Source organism: Nymphaea colorata, chromosome 10 (genome assembly GCF_008831285.2).
Source record: "Nymphaea colorata isolate Beijing-Zhang1983 chromosome 10, ASM883128v2, whole genome shotgun sequence".
NCBI lineage: Eukaryota > Viridiplantae > Streptophyta > Magnoliopsida > Nymphaeales > Nymphaeaceae > Nymphaea > Nymphaea colorata.
Window position 1 is genome coordinate 22,117,711 of NC_045147.1, and position 19,412 is coordinate 22,137,122.

Sequence of the window (19,412 nt, forward strand, 5' to 3'; positions counted from 1 at the left end):
TGCACGAAAATAAAAGTTTTAGTTTCTCTTCTCTCTAGATTTTTTTTTCCCCCTTAGCGAGAAATAAGCAGTTATTTACTGAACAAGAAATTTACCAAAACATCCCTAAACATGATCAGAACAACCTGTGATAAAAGGGTGGCAGACGGGACGACTCAGTGGACGAAAGGGTAATTTGGGTACTTGAACCGCGAAATTTCCCGCTATATCCCTTTACCGATATTGCGACGGGGAGTGAATATGTAGCCGAAAGCCTGTTGAGAGGAGAGAGGGTGTTGCGCCGGCACCTTCCTGGCTGAAAAGGACCTTTTGGAAAGTTTAAAAATCGGAGCGTGTTTTCGAAAACTTTACAAACTTTAGGGGTCGATTTTGGAAATTTGTGAGTGGGGAGGGCTTATCGAGCCCTACCGCCTTTTTCTCGTTTCGTTATTTTCAAAAGAAAACCGAGAGGGTTAGAGGGAGCGAGACGGAGAGAGGGAGAGAACGGGAGAGGTGAAGAGAGAAAGAGGGTGAACGAGAGAGAAGAGACGAGGGAGGAAGGGAGCAGACGAGGGAATGCGAGATAGATAAGGAAGAGAGGAACGGGAGAGAAGGTAAGTCTATCCGAATTTATTTTCTTCTTCAATTTTTAAAATTCCTTCCTAGATAAGAAGCTTGAATCTCTGCATTGTTAATTTATGATAGAGAATCGGGTCGTTATCAGTCTTAGCATGAGATTCTTGATGGAAATGATATTTCTGTTTTAAAGAGGGCTGAATGCATGACACGGTTAGAATGTTTTGGGATTTTCCCCTGAGTTCAGATAAGGGTTTGCTTGGGCAGGGAAAATTGAATGGACTGAGCTTAGGGGGATCGACTTTCTGTATGGTTAAAGGAGGAACATCCTTCTTGGGCTAGCAAGGGGGCTGTCTTGCATTCAGCCCTTGGGGGGCTTTTGTAGTCATGTGCAGATTCGTAAGTTTTGAGCATTCGTCTGCGATTCAAATGCGTATTATTATAAAAGTGAGAAGTTGAACTAGGTGAGCTTGAAGGGTTCGTTGTTGGTGAGGCAGCTGGACACATAACGGGAATGGGATGAGACCCTTAATTGAAGTAATGACTGATCATGTTATTTAATTTTCATTAGGTGGCCTGGTTCGCGAAACCGCACCCAAGGACATGCCCGGAGGAAGTATTAAATAGTATCTTCTTCTTTGGTGTGCAGATTTTTAGTATAATTTCTTTAGAGCGTATTCTCTTGCTTGTTTAGACTGTTGAAGCATTGATGGTTATGCTCAACATGCATTAGATTGTTAGCATAGCTGAATTTTAATGTTTGTTTGCGAGTTATTTAGTTATTTGTTATATGGATCATTAAATAGATAAATATAATAGGTGGAACATGATTGACTTCTTGCTTAACCGTGTTTTGTTAAGTTATATGCTAAACAGAAATAAATGTAGATGTTCGTAGCTATTTGAAAATCATATTATATGATTATCTCATTATATCATGCATGATTGAGCTGTTTGATGAAAGTATTGAATTAAGTCTACAAACAGGGTCCAAATTATGAATAAAAACGACCAGACTATGTCATACTACAGGGATTGACTTGTTCAGAAATCAGATATTTGAGAATTGAGATAGGACTCAGTTAATAGAGGCTGTTATATTTGAAGGCAAACAGTTATAATGAGAAGACAAATTATCAAAATACTAATCAAATTTTTCAGCAAGTCTCTATCGTGACTGGCCGTGAGTATTGCCTAAGGGTGGTGACCATTGATAGCCCATAAGGGGCATGGCCCATGAGGGGCAAGGGGCGAGTCCTCTTAACTCTCCTGCATTATTACTTTTGGAGAGTTGACAAAAGAAAAAGCAAATGAAGATGGTCACTAGTCGTAAGATTCCACGAAGGAGCAAGTCCTTCGAGGGTGGAACCTCGAGTGGAGAGCAAGTCTCTTTTGAGGCGATAGAGCAAACTCTAAGAAAGAGATTGATATAAGAAAGCAGCTAAAAGTTCAATAGCAGTCAGTTAAATTTTAAGTGAGTTCAATGGCTGACATTTAAGTTTTAAGTATAAAACAACTGGAACAGATATGCTTGAATGTTTATTTATACAGTGAGATCTCTTGACTGCTGATATCATGTGTCTACTTTTGATTGATATGATCTTACAATGTATGCTCACTGAGTAAGCAGGATTCACCACTTGTGTATTTTCTTTTTCTAAGCAACATAGAATTTTAAGAGAAGGCGGGTAAGCATCAATTATATTTAAGCCTCTGAGTTCCAGCGTAATAAGTAGAAATCAGATTCTTCTATATTGATTATGCATTGCATATGTAGAAAGCAGCCGTTACATTCAATTTCTGACTCATATTTTATTTTTAAATTGAAATTTTATCCTATTGACCGTTAGATTTTGAATTTTGTGAGGTATTTACAACTTTCTCCTCATTCCCTAGAGCAGGGGTGACAGAGGGTGAGAGAGATGGAGTACGATCTAGAGCTCGAGCGTGGTCGTCTTCTCAGCCTTGCATTCGAGTTTGGATTTGACGAAGAGACGGCTCGGCAATGCCTCGATCGGATGATGGATCTCTACGGTGATTTGTCTCTCCTTACCCAATGGTTTGAATATTTCATTCCATCGAGTCATTTACTAAATCTCTTTTTTCTCATTCTATCGGCACATTGATGCAGTCAGTAATGGCAGGTTATGTTATCTAGATTTCTTATTTCTTTTCGAATGATCATAGAAAGGATTTTTTGGAATCTTGCTTCTTTGTTCGATTATTTACTTGGTTCGGTTTTCCGATTCATTCCCAATTATCTGTTTTGTTTCTTTGCTGGTTCATAGAATATGTTCTGTTTTTTCAGGAGACGAGGGCAAGGAATTTGTTACGGTTGAGCATTTCGGCGATGATTATCTGGCCGCCTTAGTGGACTCTGTCCAACAGGGAGAGGACTATGACGATTTGGAAGCTATGGAGAACGAAACTTGTGGTGTCTTGGAGAACATCCTAGGGAGTGAAGTTCAACGTGATCATGGCTATGAAGTTTTCAATGTGTTGAATGAGGTCTGGGATCATTGTCTGAGTGGAGAAGATGCCTCATGCATTACTGCTGGTGAAAAAGATTGGGTAAGAATCGATTTGTGTAGCGAGGATGAGGATTTGCCTTCTTCGTCGTCCAATCCTTCATTTCCTCTTCGAAACTGTGCCGCTGGTGCTGCCAATGCAAGATTGGACACTCATAGTCCACATTTCAGTGTAAGATCCCTTTCGACAAGGTTATTTTATGAAATTGTTTTGGATATGGTCCTAGGCCATGCACTTGATTGTTTTTGGGAATCCTATTATGGTAGTTACGTTCTAAAGTAGTTGTTAGTTTTGACAACCATTGTCTCGTGGGGCTGGTTTATTACTTTGTGTGAATCATTATCAACTTTCGTGGAATATAAGCACTTTCTTGCCTAGAAAATTAAACGTCTATTTAGAGATTCAAGGAAGAAAATTCACGATTTGATATGGTTTGGAAATGTTTTTTTGGGGTTAAAAGATAATTTTGCTGGCTCAATGAGATATTTATCGTCAGGTTATTTGGAGAATCTTTATTTAATCGTTGTTTGTTCTTATATTGTTGCTTGTTTTGTTTTTCTCTGTGGTCTCTGTGCTGTTTGTCATTTGTGATTGCTCTGGAGGAAAGGCAGGGTGCTGACGAAGCTGCATATACCAATAGAATTATCATGTAACTTGAAGAATTTACTCTTTCTCATTCACCTCCATTGACGATTAACATTCTCCCAAGAAATAATTTCTTGTAAGTGAAATCTCTGGTTGTTTTGTTTAAGGACCTTCTTTGATCCTTATTCTTTACAATCAGGACTCTGTAACAAGGGCCTATGATTTTTTCTTTTGGGGGTTTTGAATAACTGCTGCCCATATTCAAAGTGAACCTTTACTCTGTGTTGCCATTCTCATGTTGTGTTTGAATTATCAGGTTTTGGACTTTAAATAGTGTTTTCATGGTGCCATCATTTTGAAAACTGAAATTATTTTGTACAATGAAATTATGAAAAAAGGTCTGGTGAAATATCATTACTCATGCATGTAGCCATATACCATACTTACGGAGACATTGCATGATGAAAGATAGGTTTCATTAGCTATGCTCTTTTTTTTTTTTTTTTTTGCTACAACTTCATGCATCTTAGATATAAGTTTTTGTACTTATACAAGCTAACATTGCCTTAAAAAGGCTGCGTTTCTCAATAATCGTGGGGTTTTTCCTTGCCAATATTTTCTCTGGAAATAGTTTGTGACTGTAACCTCGATTCACTATGTAATTCTAGGTTGACACAAATTACGGTTATATTTTGCAAATTTTGGCCAACATACCTATAAATATCAGACTACCAGATTTCTTTTATTAAGTGAAAATAGATTCCTCATTTGCCTAACCAAGGCATATGGACCAATTCCTTATCCTCACAAAACCCGGATGAGGTTATTTTTAACAAAACATTCAAGCGACGTTATTAAGTTGGTCATTGTTCAGATTCTTAAATCTCCAGTATCATTTTGCGGTGAATTTACACTATTTCAGGCACCTTTGTTTGCCCGTTAAGAATTTTGATGGGAGTATTAGTGCCTCTTAGCCAGAAAATTCTGGTTCCACACTGCTATTGAGTTCAGTTTGATGCTTTTACTTGATTTTCTTTCTCAGAAAGTTCCTGGTTTGGGACATGCCAATTCATCAACTCCATCGTGTCAACCAAGGTTGCGTCCCAGCATTGTCAGAGGGAAACATGAAACTCTGACTTATGAGGAACTTCAGGCTTTAGATGATGCAGAATTAGCAAATGTTGTGATATTTGGGAATAAAATGTTTCGTCCTCTACAGCACCAGGCTTGTAAGGCAGCTATGGCTGGTAAAGATTGTTTCATCCTTATGCCTACTGGAGGAGGCAAAAGTCTTTGCTACCAGGTATGCATCATTCAGCATTGTCTTCTATGATTAATCTTATATGTCCACATCTCGTCTTTTCTTCATCTTAGCCTATCTTTGGAGAGACTTTTTAATGTTCTGTTGAATCTATTCAGTGTCAATGACACCAATTGCCCAGTCTTTTTTCCCTGGAGCCAAAGACTTAAGTAATCATTCCAAAGCTGAATTCTGGAAAATTGGATGTCCTCATATTTCAGGAGGGTAGTGCCAATCTACCTATGATTCATTTAGGTCTATGAAACATCTGTGTCGTTTTTCTTCTAGATTTGAGTTTTCTGTGGGACAGAAATTTGAAGATTCAGCTTCCGCATGAATGGCCTAGCTCTAGTATTTATTACCTGTTGTTATGATGTTTTTCTGTTCCTTTGTCAACGACAATATAGGTCCTAAATTCCTAATTAATGATTGGAAACATCGAAAACTCAGTTGAAGTCCAACTTCTGTGTGTTGGGAGAAATGAAAAAGCATAGGGATCTGATCCATATCCCGATCCAATATGATTTTGATATTAGAGTCGTACACTGGGTCTGGTGGCATCTTTTGTAATTTTTGTTTAAGTTCTGTTGTATTTTAGTCAAGGGCTTTCTATTAAAAGGCATTGAGGATTAGGGCACCATTCTAACAAGAAACATATTTATCGATATGCCATCTAGCGTCAACATTTTTCAACAAAAAAGGTGATTCTTAAGAGAAATAGTTCTATTCATTTCAAATGTACGGTCAGAAGTCCAAATAACAATTCTGATATTACCATTCTGAACTGCAAAAGTGATGCTGGAAATAGTAATTTCTGTGTTAAATGCATGAAGTTCTTTAGGTTTATCATGGCAAAATGAATGCAGTCGTCATGTTGATGAGACACCATATTTTCTTGTATCCATTTGGTGGTGAAATTTCAGAGATGAGAGTGATTCTGACCTTTTGTTTATTTTACTTCCTTGTGCGTGCAGCTTCCAGCAACTCTCACTCCAGGTGTTACAGTTGTTGTGTGCCCATTACTTTCACTTATTCAAGACCAGATTATTACTCTCAATATCAAGTTTGGAATAGCGGCAACCTTCTTGAATTCCCAACAGACCACCTCTCAGGCAATGGCAGTAATGCAAGAGCTGAGGAAAGTATCTTTCAGTATTGCATGTTATAGACAATTTACATAAGTGTCATGCCTATTTATGTTTGCTTGTGTCTATGTCCATGTAGATAGACATAAACACTACGTAGACAAGAAAGCACATGCAGAACTATGTCACATAAGTGCAAGTGCCGGTACGGGTACGGTATAGGTGCCGGGTATGGAGCATCTTAAAAAAATTTGCGTATGGAAACACACCAGATTTATTTATAATTTTATATTTCTATATGTATATAACAAAAAATAAGATTTTACACAAGCAGAACAACACATTTATGATTCAAAATTTATAGATTCAAACTTATAGTTTTGTCTAGGAAATCAAATACAAACAATATATGAAAATTCAAGCTAGGCATATGCAGTGTAAATTTGTAGTTTTTGTGCTTTAGATAATATCTAAGAACCAAGCTACACAAACACAGTAATGCCCAATTAAAAAAAAAAGCCCAACCGTTGGACGGTCTTGGACTTGGTCAAGTTTGGGTGAATATAAAAGGGGGCCGATTTGATTGCGGGTATGTTGACTGTACCGTTATGGCCTTGACCATACTTGAGGCTATACTGGTGCCTGTACCGTTATCCTACTGGTTCGGCATGAGTGCTGCTCCATTTGGCCAGTGCCCATGTGACATGGATGCACAAATGCCTTGGGGCTTGCAAAGATTAAGACTTTCTCCTGCATAGGTTGCGCACAAGGCTAACAACCTTTTTTCTCCTGCTTCCAGGAAATGTAAGCCATCATGCAAGCTACTGTATGTGACCCCTGAAAGGATAGGTGGTAACATCTCTTTTCTGGAAATATTGAGGTGTCTGTATGAGAAGGTAATCTCTCCCTTTGCTAATGTTCGATTTGACAAATGGTATATCATAATGCCATAGGGACTTTGTTGGACTGCATCATTATAGTTCATTACGTAAACGTTATCATTATCACGACAGGGACAACTAGCGAGATTTGTTATTGATGAAGCACACTGCGTAAGGTAACCTATGTGGATTTCAGTTGCCTCGATGAAGGTGATCTTGACGAGGTGATTTTAAGTGCACAATTTTGTCAATAATTGTTCGACAAATGGGATTTGTTACATTTATTCTCCTGGCGTTCCACAGCCAGTGGGGTCATGATTTTCGCCCTGATTATAGAAGACTGAGTTGCCTTAAGCAGAATTTTCCTCGAGTTCCTATAATGGCACTTACTGCAACTGCTACTCAGGCAGTCCGTAAGGTACCTCTAGAATGTCACTGTTCATTTTCCATGTTTCTTGTAATTGGCATCTAATATTATTAATGGCATTCAGGATATATTGAACGCTTTGAAAATTCCCCATGCTTTGGTTCTTGAGACTAGCTTTGACAGGCCAAACCTTACGTACGAAGTTATTGGTAAAAGCAAAGATTCTTTGAAGCAGCTTGGTCAACTGGTTAAAGCACGTTTTCTGGGTGTTTGTGGAATCATTTACTGCCTCTCAAAGAATGAATGTGTTGATGTATGTAACTATTTGAAAGACAAATTTCATGTAAGAATAGTTTATTACCATGCGGGATTAGCTGCCCGTGAACGAATTGCTGTTCAGAAGAAATGGCATTCAGGAGAGGTCCATGTTGTATGTGCTACCGTCGCGTTTGGGATGGGAATAGACAAGCCTGATGTTGTGAGTTAAAATTGTTCTTCTGTTTCAATTTATGCTTTTCTTGACTGGCTTGTGTTACTTATTCTGAAGATAATTTGATAAAATTTTGCAGCGATTTGTCTTACATAATACAATGTCCAAGTCAATTGAGAGCTATTATCAAGAATCAGGGAGAGCTGGCAGGGACAATCTTCCAGCTTCATGCATTGCCCTGTACCAGAAAAAGGATTTCAGTCGGGTTGTGTGCATGTTGAGGAATGCACAAGGATGTAAGAGTGAAAGCTTTAGAACTGCTATGAATCAAGCAAGAAAAATGCAGACATATTGCGAGCTAAAGGTATCCTGCTTCGCTTTGCAACTTCAGTGCATGAATTAATGAACTTATCTGCATATATTATTTAGGTTGAATTACAGAAATTAGATTGTTCAACATGGAAGATATTACCAACTCTAAGCTTGATGCCTTGATGGTCGGTTGGTAGAGGTCATGCTCAATGGGATGCAGGTGTGCAAGACAAGGGCACACATGGTGATGGAATATGCTGTAATCCTTATGTATTTGCTTGATAAAAATTTACTAAATCATAAACCATTAAAAACAAGTTTTAAAGATCTTCATTATATATGTTAATAATCTGAGATCTGTAAAGTGGATTAAAACACACACAAATAATTCCAAAGAACCATGCATGAAGAGAATTTGTCAAATTGTTTGTAAGCCTAGTCTACGACTTAACATTCACTGAGTGATACCTGAATCATTGTGCTTTTTTAATAGTTACTCATTTAAAGTCACTCTCTCTCTCTCTTTTTGTATATGTTTTTGTGCACTCATTACATGCCTTTCATTTCCTTATGCAAGATGTTACCAAGTAGTATCACAGTGCCTTGAATGTTTATGATATTGACTGAATTATCGAAGGGGGAATCAATAGGGTCTTATGTATGTGGTACTCCTATTTTCTGAAGTGTGTTTATATACTACTGCTTTCTGTAGAAGTCTAAATGGCAAAATTATAGCGTTCAACGTGTTGCTGTTTGATCCTGACTACCATGTTACTGTGACAACTCGATGAGACACATGAACATTGTTGTTGTGCTTTAGCATCATAAATTTGACTTTTTGAGTTGGTCACGTCTGTAATTACTAGGAAGACTCATGTTTTTCTGTCATGCATAATATCTATGTAATCCCCTTGATCTATGGAGAACAACTTCACATGGCATTTGGCAATGAACTTCTTGTATTAGATGTGAAAAATGTGGAAGTCCACTCTATGGTTGTCATTATTTTTTCAAAATGTTGAAGAAATATTATAGTGAATGTCATAACCTGGTAATCTGTCTTTATCCTTCATCTTCGCAATGTGGCATTGAATTTTGTTGTCACATTTTTCCCAGTAATTTCTCGACTGCATAGAACATTATTTTTTGTTTTTCTCTTGACTAGTTAGAAAGTTTATTCTCGTGGGTAATATAATAAATCAAACACGTCCACCACGACCCAAAATTTTTCCAAGTAAACATGACTTTTGGTGTAACTGGCGCAGTGGGAAAGAGGACTGCTCCTCTAACCCACGGTCAATGTCTAAACTAGCTAGGAAAATCAAAAGGACCGCGATAGGAAACAGAAATAACTGGAAGAAGGGAAACTCATTGAAAATTAGGGTTTCATTAATCTCCAAAAACTAATCACAAATGAGGCTCTAAACATCTTTATATAGCCCACAAACGGATCCCTGGATCCCTATCCAAAATTAAAAAATAATAAATAAAAACCTAAAGTACTAGACAGGATCCAAATAAAATAAAATAATAAATAAAACCAAAATTGAGACTGAATCTCTCTCTCTCTCGCTCTCTCTTTTAATGTTGCACTCCTGCATCAGTAACCAGCGCAGCATTCTTTACCTGTTGCTTCTTAATATTATCACTTATTAATGAATTTTAGAAAACACATTGAGGAACTTTTGAGATTGATCGACTCATCTGGGGACATGTCTGTTCTTTCGTTTTCAGACGGAGTGCAGGAGACAGATGCTGCTCGAGCATTTCGATGAGCCTTATGACAGATTCCGTTGTAAAACGGGTCCTAGCCCTTGTGATAACTGCCGTAAAGTGTCTGAGTAAATGTGTATACTAATTCTAACCTTTACTGTTTACTCTTTCTTTTTATGGTATTTTAAGGATTCCCAAGGAAAACATCTGGGGTTATGAACTTATAATCATGGAATCATATCCTTTTATTGAGGATAGAATAAAAGAGCAAGCACATGTTCAGGAGATTCCCTACCCTAGAATTTTAAGATGCAGCCTTCTGATTCATACCTTTTCTTCCTATATACACTGCGTATGAGGTGGATGTATATCGTACAACCACTTGACCGTTTGCTTACTTCCATGCGATGTGAAGGCCTAGCTTTTTTTCTTTTTTTGCGATATCTGCATTATTTTTTCCTCATGCTTTGTGAAATCACCTGCTTCAAGCAAACTGCGCAAACTTGCATGTCAGAAAGTTACTTCCTGTACATATGCTTCTTTCTAGGCCAGCCTGAGAATTGGTCTTGCTGTAACTTTTGCTTTTTTATTTTCTTCACAAATCCAAGTTTTGAAACTGTTGCTATGTTTTCTAACTTGTAACCTCCAGTTTTTTTAACTGGTGTGGATATCTCCCTGATGTATAGCATTTTTTGTCATTTTGTTATACTAAAATGGTAGGAGGCCTAACCTCCGGCAGGATAGGTTTCGGAAAGTCCAAAACCAACTTCAGCCAGGTGCCTGGATATCCTTTTCCGATCCATGTATTTTATATATGTAAAACTTATTTTTATTCATGCGGAAACCGATTTGACGCGAGCAATCAGGCAATTTCCGCTGTAGCTGTTCCTAATCAAACTCGACGATCGGCGGAAATGATAGACTAAGGCAAGCATATCACCAATCTGTATTGCAAAGTCGATTCGGCTTGCCAAGGGGGCACTTGTTTTGCTGTTTATGTTGCCTTTTTCTTTTCAAGGTTGGTTTCGTCATTTAAAAAAGGTATGTATATTGCCGTTTTCATGTTTTGTTCTTGTAGGGGAGGATTGTTTCACACTTCTGACCGTCGGATTGAATCTGCCTTGACCAATCCGACCGCTTTCCACTATCAACCGGAATTAAGGATCACCAATTGAACCGTTTGTTCTTAGTGTTGCATTCAATTATGCAAAGGCCTATGACATTCGGGTGGTTTTCGTTTTGTAATGAAATTCAAAGGATTAATTTGAACCCCTTTGTGTAATCTGAAAGGATCAACCTACCCACATGGAGGAACCCAAACTCCACCTCAGTCTGTGTACTCACTGCCTGCCTTTTCTTTTTTCCTAGAGAAAAATGAGGATCACGGGATTTTTTGCACAAGCCGATACCTTTCTCCCTGTGCAATTCTTTGTTGTCACGAACCTGCATCGAAGATTGAAAGGTTTTCACTTGTTTTTCTGCCTCTGGGTTTCTACTTAATTTAGAAATTTGAAAGGATTTCGGGTAAGGGCGAATTAAGACTCCGCATTGTTTTGCCCTTCAGTAAAGAGATTTTAGTCGTGTTGTGTGCAGGCTGAAGGAAGGAGTCTCATATGTTTTCCTATTCACATAACAATATTAGCAAATATCCATTTTTTTTTTCCTTAAAAGTTGTTTCCATTTTATGCTTTTGGATTGAAAAAGTTGCAAACCTTTAACTGTTTCCATTAAAACGAAGTACGTTGAGTCGCTTCTGAAGATTCACTGAACGAGAACGACTCGATTCAAAATGTGATTTCCATAAAATTAGGTTTTAGGCCTTTATATATATATATATTTTAAAACAGATGAGGCGTTTTACATGGGTAACAGTTTATTCCTCGTCACCTGCAAGAAGGGATCGAGTCGATGGAGAAGTGGAACAATCAACGGTTTCTCATTGCAGCTGCTTCTACTCAAAAATTGAACATTAACAGAGGAAAAGGGGAAAAAAGAATGAAAGAAAGGAAGCAAGCAATAAAGAATCTGCACTACCATCCGTTGCAGCGAAGGGAACGGACTCAACCCTTTTATTCTTATTGTTGCACGCAGAGGCTTATGATCTCATGCCATGCAGTCAAAGGGATCAAGTGGGTCGCGCCTCCACCTCCTCGCATCGATTGATCGAATCCAGTCGCTGCAACCTTATCTGCTCGTAGAATTTCGCGATGAACTCCTCGGCCTTCATGTCGATGGCATTGGGTTCGCCGTTCCTCTCGCCCTGGCTCTCGTCCAATTCCAGGAGGTTGTCGGCCGACGCGTAACGGCTGTCCTGCGGGATGGAGAACATGTCGTCATCGTCATCTTCGTCGTCGTTACGCGGCAGAGGCGGTGGCGGGCGGACGTCATGAAGCAGCTTCTGCTGCTTGTTCTCTAGACCGTGATGCTCCACGACGGGGGGCTGGTCGATCTTGTGGTGCAGCGGCCTCATCGCGCCGACCAGGTTCTCGATCATCCGTTTCTCGACCACCTTCGGCTTCGTCGGCGCGACGCACTTCCGCAGCATGAAGAGGGCGGCGCGCATGAACTGCCACATGCCCGGCCTTTTCTTCATAGAGGCAGAAGGCTTTTCCTGCCGGGCGGCGTCCATGATTGCCCTGCCTGAGAGCAGGGCGAAGAGAGGAGATAGACTACCACGAGTGAGGGGCTGCCGATGGGTAGTTGGTATTTATACAACCACAAACAAGTGGGCGTCAGAGTATATCGGAGTATGCAGAGAGGAGACGACGGTGAAACGATCGAGTGGTGAGGCTTCGATGGCAACGCGTGGTTACGCGTAGGAGGCGGAATGAAATTGTTCTCAGGGGAGAACAAAAGAGTTCTCCAGGTTCGTTGGTTTTGCTTCTTTTGTCGATTGCTGGTTGTTGCAGGAACCCAAGCAGAAGAGAGAGGCAGAGGAAACGAGAAGGAAAGGATTTTTGAACGAGTCCGCGGAAACGGAAAAGAAGTCCCTTCCCTTTGCTTTGCTCCACAAAAGACGCATGACCTTGAGCTGCTGACACCACCAACCTGGGATCCACCATCCGCCACTCCTCCGCCCGCATCTGCCGCCAAGGTCAGATGGAATCAGGCAAGAACATTCGAACCAACTGGCCCTGGTTAAAAGGGGTTCACCACGATCACACGAGCAAAAAGTGATTTTTTCAACGTCCCCTGTTTTTGGTTGATTATTTCTGTTCAATATGGGCAATTGAGATTTAGGTAGTGTTTGCATAGCACACTTAATAAAATTGATTTTGTGCAAACTAGTTTTCAGAAATGTGGTTTTTAATCAGATGTAAAAGTTGATTTTGTACTTGGGTAATAAGACCGGAACTTTTTTTTTTTTAACCTTCTAAAACTTGTTTTGGATGTCGTCTAAATGTTCCCTTAACTTTAATAAAACCCAAAAGAGAGTGGTTTGACTTCAGCTAACGTAACATCGTGATGGACCCGAGTGCAATCGTCGTGAGAAGTTCATTCAACGTCGTGATGCTGACAAATATCATCGGTTGTTCAATAAATGTTTATTAATTTTCAAATAGTAAAATTTCACACGATTTTTTTAAATAAAAAAACTTTTCGATTCTTCCTGCAATTTCTTAGATTATTTTTCTCCTTCTCTTTTGGGGCCAAAACCTGAAAATAAAGAAAATTGTTGAGGCTTCGAATGCTTGGTCACTAGTCACCAGGGCCATCACGTTAGAGGCATAATCAATAGCGAGAGAGAGCCGAAGTAACGGTTTAATACATTCAAGTTGTAATATACATTTGCAAGTACTGTCTTTTTCGGATAATAACTGCATGATGTAATTTTCTTGTGTAAATACGTAGAAAGCGACATAAGATTATGTTTTTTTGGATGTCTACATCAGATATCAGAACAGCTTAAAGGTCAACAAGTCGAACTTTTACATGTTATGGAATCTTACCTACGCAATGTAAAACATGAGTTTAATATCCGATATATGTTTAACTTGCGAAATGGAGGTCACGTCCATTGGCTATAAAAAAATATTCTGGATCGATTGCAGCTTTCACATTTGCTTTTGAGCGGTAGCTATAGTAATAGTATTTTATGGTACCACCTCTCAATAAAATTGGTATTGATAAGGCATGTCTGAGTTTTAATAACTTTTTATAATGAACGAGTGCTGAAGATGCTGTCTGTATTGTCATTTTCACCAGGTCATCGGCTTCAGCTTTGCTTGGGCTCAACCGAGCACGAGCTGTTTTATCTCAGCTCAACCTCACGGGTTTCAGCTAATTTAGCTGCTGCAATTAAGAAAGCGATCTATTGTTTCAACTTTCTAAACATTTTAAAATATAGCATCTTTAGATGTTTGTTGCAAACTTAAAGGTATTCTTATCATACAAAAACCGCCACAATACATTTTATCTTGAAAATAAAGGAAAGCTGTCTTTCAAACTAGGAATCTTTTGGGGTCAAATTTTTCCATCAATTTTGAAAAAGGGCAGATCTTTTTGCAGTTTTCTTGATGAGCGTCCAATTTTGCACGAAACTATCAAATAAAGGGCTTGAAGTGAATTCCTATCAACTTACTTTGAAAAAATTTCACTTCAAGCTCTATTTTGATAATTTTTGTACAAAAAAAAAACGTGATTTTATTATGAAATCACAAAAGGTTGCGTCGTTTTAGAATCATAAGTGAAAGGTAGGCACAAAAATAAAATTTCCCTTAATTTCTCGTATCCAACTTCGATGTAGTAACTCCTCATGGTTGTTCATCAAATGTATGAGCTACGTTTGCTTGGGTTGTTCAAACGAAAGGTGACCTCAAACGGAGAGCGATCTAAATGTGATTCAAATGGAATGTGACCTTATCCCAGTTCGGCCCTAAGGATTTTTAACTATTGTCATAAATATCGTGTTTTATTTGAAAAAAGTGCTATAAATATGGTTGTTCGTTGTTAGTTATTATTTACCAGAATGTTACTTTCCATTTTTTAATTTTCATATGTTGTTTATCTAATCATTTTTAATGTTTTCTTATTAGTTTCTCATTTATTTTAATTTTTTTTCAAATTTGTGGAGATTTTTCATAAAAAAAAAAAGAGAAGAAGTTTGTTGCATTATATCCTAGAAAACCTTACCTTTAATATAAACAATATAGGTGACGATGGTTTTTGAAGAAGAAAGTTCAGGTTTCAATTGGACCTTTGATGCGCATGCGCAACTGGAATTCACTGCAAAGCTTCTTCATTGAGGAGGAGACCGAGTTGGAGTGAAAGAAAGAGGCGGCCTACGTCTCTGACCCAGCTGTAAATTTTTCAAGGCAGAGAACACGACAGCTGCCAGCCGCGACATGCAAGCTGTCGCGGTTTTATCTCAAAACTCTTTCTTTCCTTTTCTATTAAGTTTTTATTGAAAGCAGATTAGAGTCGTTCAAACGGCTAGTTAGATCTCTGCTGCTGCTTTATCTGTATAAACATAATCACACTAGTTTGAAAGCTAATGCAATGGTTAACGATATACAGTAATGTAGCAGCTGGAAGGGCACCGGTCTCTACCATCACATCAGGATGAAAAACATTGATGGTAGCTCTTAATTTGGTGCCCGTCTTCTCCGCAGCAGCCACCATGTATCGGCTGTATAAGTTGACAATGGGTAGGCCCATGTCGATAAATGCCTCAGCTTCAGTTTCATACTTTCTCGATCTGGGGAGTTGAGAGTGTTGATATCCATTCGCAACTAACATTGATGGTAGCTCTTCATTTGGTGCCCGTCTTCTCCGCAGCAGCCACCGTGTATCGGCTGTATAAGTTGACAATGGGTAGGCCCATGTCGATAAATGCCTCAGGTTCAGTTTCATACTTTCTCGATCTGGGTAGTTGAGAGTGTTGATATTCATTCGCAACTATCCAAGGGTTAGTTGACAATACAAAAAGAGTGTTTCACGGGTTATATAACTGCCAACCATTAATGGAGGTTCGGGTTTGGAGCAGCTCAAATAAACTACGGAAGAATGTTCACAAGATTTGGATGCATTGCTCGAATCCATGTGCGAGAACTTCATGTCACGCGGTTCCTGTGGGACCAAAACAAAAACCGCTTCACCAAGCCAACAAATTTCCAGCCACCTTTCGTTCACTCATTAGGAAGGAAGAAGGTTCATTCTCCAAGTCAAGTGCCCAGCGCTTTTCCATATTGTATAACACTACAGACAAAATCTGGAAAGGAAAAAGGGATTTTCCATAAAGCTGCAGGATCCCCTGTCTTCGATCTCCCGTTCTAATCGGCACCAAACTTTTTTTTTTTACGTTGAGAAATACGCGCCTGTCGGGAAGATATTCACTTTCATGGTCGATGATTTAGACATTAACGACTTGATGCTTCGATGATCGAGAGACAAGGAGAGAGGAAGAAAAACAAGCAGGTGATAACGTGCAATTAAATAAGCAGGGTGGTTGATACGGAAACCAAGACTTGTGGCAGCCATCTGAAAGTCTTACCAACAAATGTTGGAGAACATGCGTGGACTTCACCGATGCTTCTCAAAAGCTAACTGAAAAGAGTGTGGATCTCTCTATATCATTTTCTATTGCTTACACGGTAATCTGCTACATTTCCGCTCTCTCTTTCACATGGCATACGCCTGCCCACTTCCTTTTGAGAGAGAAAGAGTCAGAAAGATGTTGTCCAAATCTTCAATGATTGTGTTAATTCCAACTTGCAGATTCAAATGAAAGAAATTGTTTATACAATAAAATACTTGCGTTAGAGGAAGCAACGGCTTAGACGGTTGTCTATTGTCCTTGTGCACCAACTCTATCAACGCCGAACACGCTCTCTTCCTCGTCACAGAACCGCGTCTGCGCACCCCTTTTTATATCCCACCCTTTTCTCTTCCTTTGCATCTCACTCATTTCTTCCGTTCTATTCACCAGAAGCCACCACCACCATCCATCACCATTGTGCAATCTCTCCCTCGATTTCGCAGCTTTCGACGATGGCGAAGCAGCAGTCGTCGAGTTTCGCCGCGCGAGCCTGGAGCTTCCTTCGGTTCGCACTCCTTTGGTCCAGGAAAAGCAGCGCCTTCAGGCGACGACTCATCCTTAACCTGCGCATGATGCCCAACTACTTAAAGAATCTTCGTTCTTCGGGCTCGAACTTTAATGGGGAGCGCGAGTATTCGATCGAGGAAACCCCCATCTTCAGACTCAAGTTCCACAAGAATGTCAAGAAGCAGGGGCATTTCCCTCGCATCCCCTGCATAAACGCACCGATTGAAGTCGAGGGTGAGGACTTCTTTTATGATCACCGTAGTTACCATTGTGATGAAGATGATGTCGACGGCGATGGCGATGAAGTTGTTGATCAGGGATCCGGCAGCAGTAGCGGCGAGAAAAAGGGGGCTTCCTTTAGCGGGGGGCAGGATGGCTCATGGAAGGAGGAAGAGGTTGATCTGAAAGCAGATGAATTCATAGCCGAGTTCTACAGACAGATGAAGTTGCAGCGCCAGATCTCTTACTTGCAGTACAAAGAGATGCTCGATAGAGGTGCCAGCAAATAGCCAAGCACTCGTTTCCCCTCGTCCCTCTTCTGTTGTTCATCTATAGTACATCACTCTGCATATTCCTTACTTTTTGCCTCGTCTATGTAGATACCGAAGAGTCCTTGTAAGAAAAAGAGAAAAAAAAGTTGTGTTGTGCTGAATGAAAAGATTATGGTCCTATATCAGATCGTAGTGCGTTCTGCAACTTTATTTCCATAAAGTTAGCCAATGTCTTCGTGATTCGAAAAATCACATGTATGTCTCAGATCTGATGCATGGAGAGAGGTGTTTACAGGTGATCTCGTGTGACACTATAGAGATTCACCATCCGCACAAACCCAAAATCTAGCTAAATCGCTGATGCCAAGAACTGACAAAGATTGCAAAAATCTTCCCTTCGGCAATGAGGCCAAAGATCCTCCAAAAGCTAAAAGAAATAAAGAAATGAGTTAAACAAATTTAAGTAATCTATGTTTTACCGACACTAATTAAATCAGAAACAGGATGAAGTGCGATCGAGTTTTCCTCCTAATTCTTAAGTTCACGTTCATTCAAAAACTCTGTGCATCATAATTTCAAGGAAACTGGAACTTATGGTTGAAGCCATCATGTTCAGCTTCCTACAAATAAACCTTTAAATTGTATTTTTCAGAAAAAAAATTGTGTCTTCTTATCGGGAAGCTATTTATATATGTAAACATCAAATTTTAGTGTTTTGAATACTGGACACTACGTGCAACGATCTGAGTGTTAATTCACATCGAGCAAAAGAGCATCTATATATCCACATGGTATTAATGAACTTTTCATCATCCTTTATTTCCTTTTTTTTTTTTTTCAAGAGTGAGGGTGAGCGCCAACCACAATGACATCACCATAGAAAAAATAAACAACTGTTTAGACCTGAACTACTCTCTTCAACTTAAACAAGCGCCTTTCATACAAACTTGTGTATATCGTGCTAATCCCTCCTTTTTTTATCTTGCTCACAATTTGTCCATTTAATAAAGGAATATGCACGTTAGGTACCAGCACGTTAGAAGATATGATTATATATATAGAGAGAGGTCTTTAATATTCATCAACGTTTTCCCACCAATTCAATTGTATATTTGGAGTGTACTGAGCAATAAAACGTGTACATTTGTATTCTAATGGCCTTTATATCTACTGGGGTACGAGATATTCTCATAAGACACCGAAAGAAATAAACCACGTTCACATCCAATCAGAGCTTAGCTGATCACTTGTTGAAAGACATGCCCATCTCTCATATCCCATGAATAGATATGGTGGTATACTCGGACTTTTGCTTTCTAACTACTTCTACACTAAGGAAGAGTTGGATCCAATGATGCAAGCTCATAGGCACTAAAGTTTAATTTATTTATTCTCACGGCAAGCTTCAAAAGGTAAAAAGAAAAACGGGTTTGGAGTAGGGAAGGGGGCCATCATTGACAGACAGGCAATGACAAGAGACTTATGTGGGGATCGCCATTGTTTTACCAAATTTTTGAAGAAAAACTTAAGCTTTTGAAACTTATTTACAAGTAACCAAATTATGAACGTTTCAAAATTTCAGGGGCCAGTGGAATGTGCTTCTATGGATCACCACAAAGTAGAACTTGTTTGGCAACCAAGCCGACTGGCGTATGTGTGAAATTGAATGACGTAAAAATAAATATGAAAGATTATCAAAAGATGCCTAACTTTTGGCCCTATAGCAAAACACACTCTTATGTTTGAATTTGTATTAAAATAAGCCTACGTCCATAACTTAATAAAAAAATTACTTGGGTGTAAAAACATTGTAATCTAATAAACTAAAATCCTAGTTGGGATTTAAGTATGTCGAAGTCAACCAAATGATTCTGTAATACGTCAGAGCTGGAGGAGTCTGTCCGATCAACTATGAGACGAAGTCAAATGGTTACTGACCAGTTCTTATGTAAATGGCCGTTTCTTATGCAAATGAGCCTTGGAGTTGGATATATTCCAGTTTTACAGTACCAGAAGAGTATGAATCACTTCATTTGGAGAGTTAACCGCCGGAAATTCAGTCGATAATCATGCGAAATTACTAGGAAAAAATCATTCAGTAAAGCGGCATAATTATTTT

The 19,412-nt window shown here is 39.1% G+C and overlaps 3 protein-coding genes across 4 annotated transcripts; 2 read left to right on the forward strand and 1 right to left on the reverse strand.

Annotated features, from left to right (window-relative positions):
• The first annotated feature begins 455 nt into the window (after positions 1–455).
• LOC116261854 (ATP-dependent DNA helicase Q-like 1) lies at positions 456–10,051 on the forward strand. 2 transcript variants are annotated; one of them, XM_050080337.1, is made up of 11 exons: positions 456–593; positions 2,452–2,589; positions 2,864–3,255; positions 4,712–4,972; positions 5,944–6,105; positions 6,852–6,950; positions 7,068–7,111; positions 7,239–7,353; positions 7,427–7,780; positions 7,872–8,096; positions 9,779–10,051. In XM_050080337.1, the coding sequence occupies exons 2-11, from the start codon at positions 2,478–2,480 to the stop codon at positions 9,887–9,889; spliced, it is 1,875 nt and encodes a 624-aa protein (XP_049936294.1). In that variant the 5' UTR covers positions 456–593; positions 2,452–2,477; the 3' UTR covers positions 9,890–10,051. The 2 variants fall into 2 exon arrangements, with proteins under 2 accessions (XP_049936294.1, XP_049936293.1); XM_050080336.1 differs by having other exon boundaries at positions 2,457–2,589.
• Positions 10,052–11,676: 1,625 nt separating this feature from the next.
• Positions 11,677–12,762, reverse strand: LOC116262865 (uncharacterized). Its single transcript, XM_031642391.2, has one exon. The coding sequence runs from the start codon at positions 12,384–12,386 to the stop codon at positions 11,883–11,885; it is 504 nt and encodes a 167-aa protein (XP_031498251.1). The 5' UTR covers positions 12,387–12,762; the 3' UTR covers positions 11,677–11,882.
• A 3,685-nt stretch (positions 12,763–16,447) lies between these two features.
• LOC116262784 (uncharacterized) lies at positions 16,448–17,478 on the forward strand. Its single transcript, XM_031642279.2, has one exon. It carries the CDS (start codon positions 16,748–16,750, stop codon positions 17,309–17,311), a length of 564 nt encoding a protein of 187 aa, XP_031498139.1. The 5' UTR covers positions 16,448–16,747; the 3' UTR covers positions 17,312–17,478.
• The last annotated feature ends 1,934 nt before the right edge of the window (positions 17,479–19,412 follow it).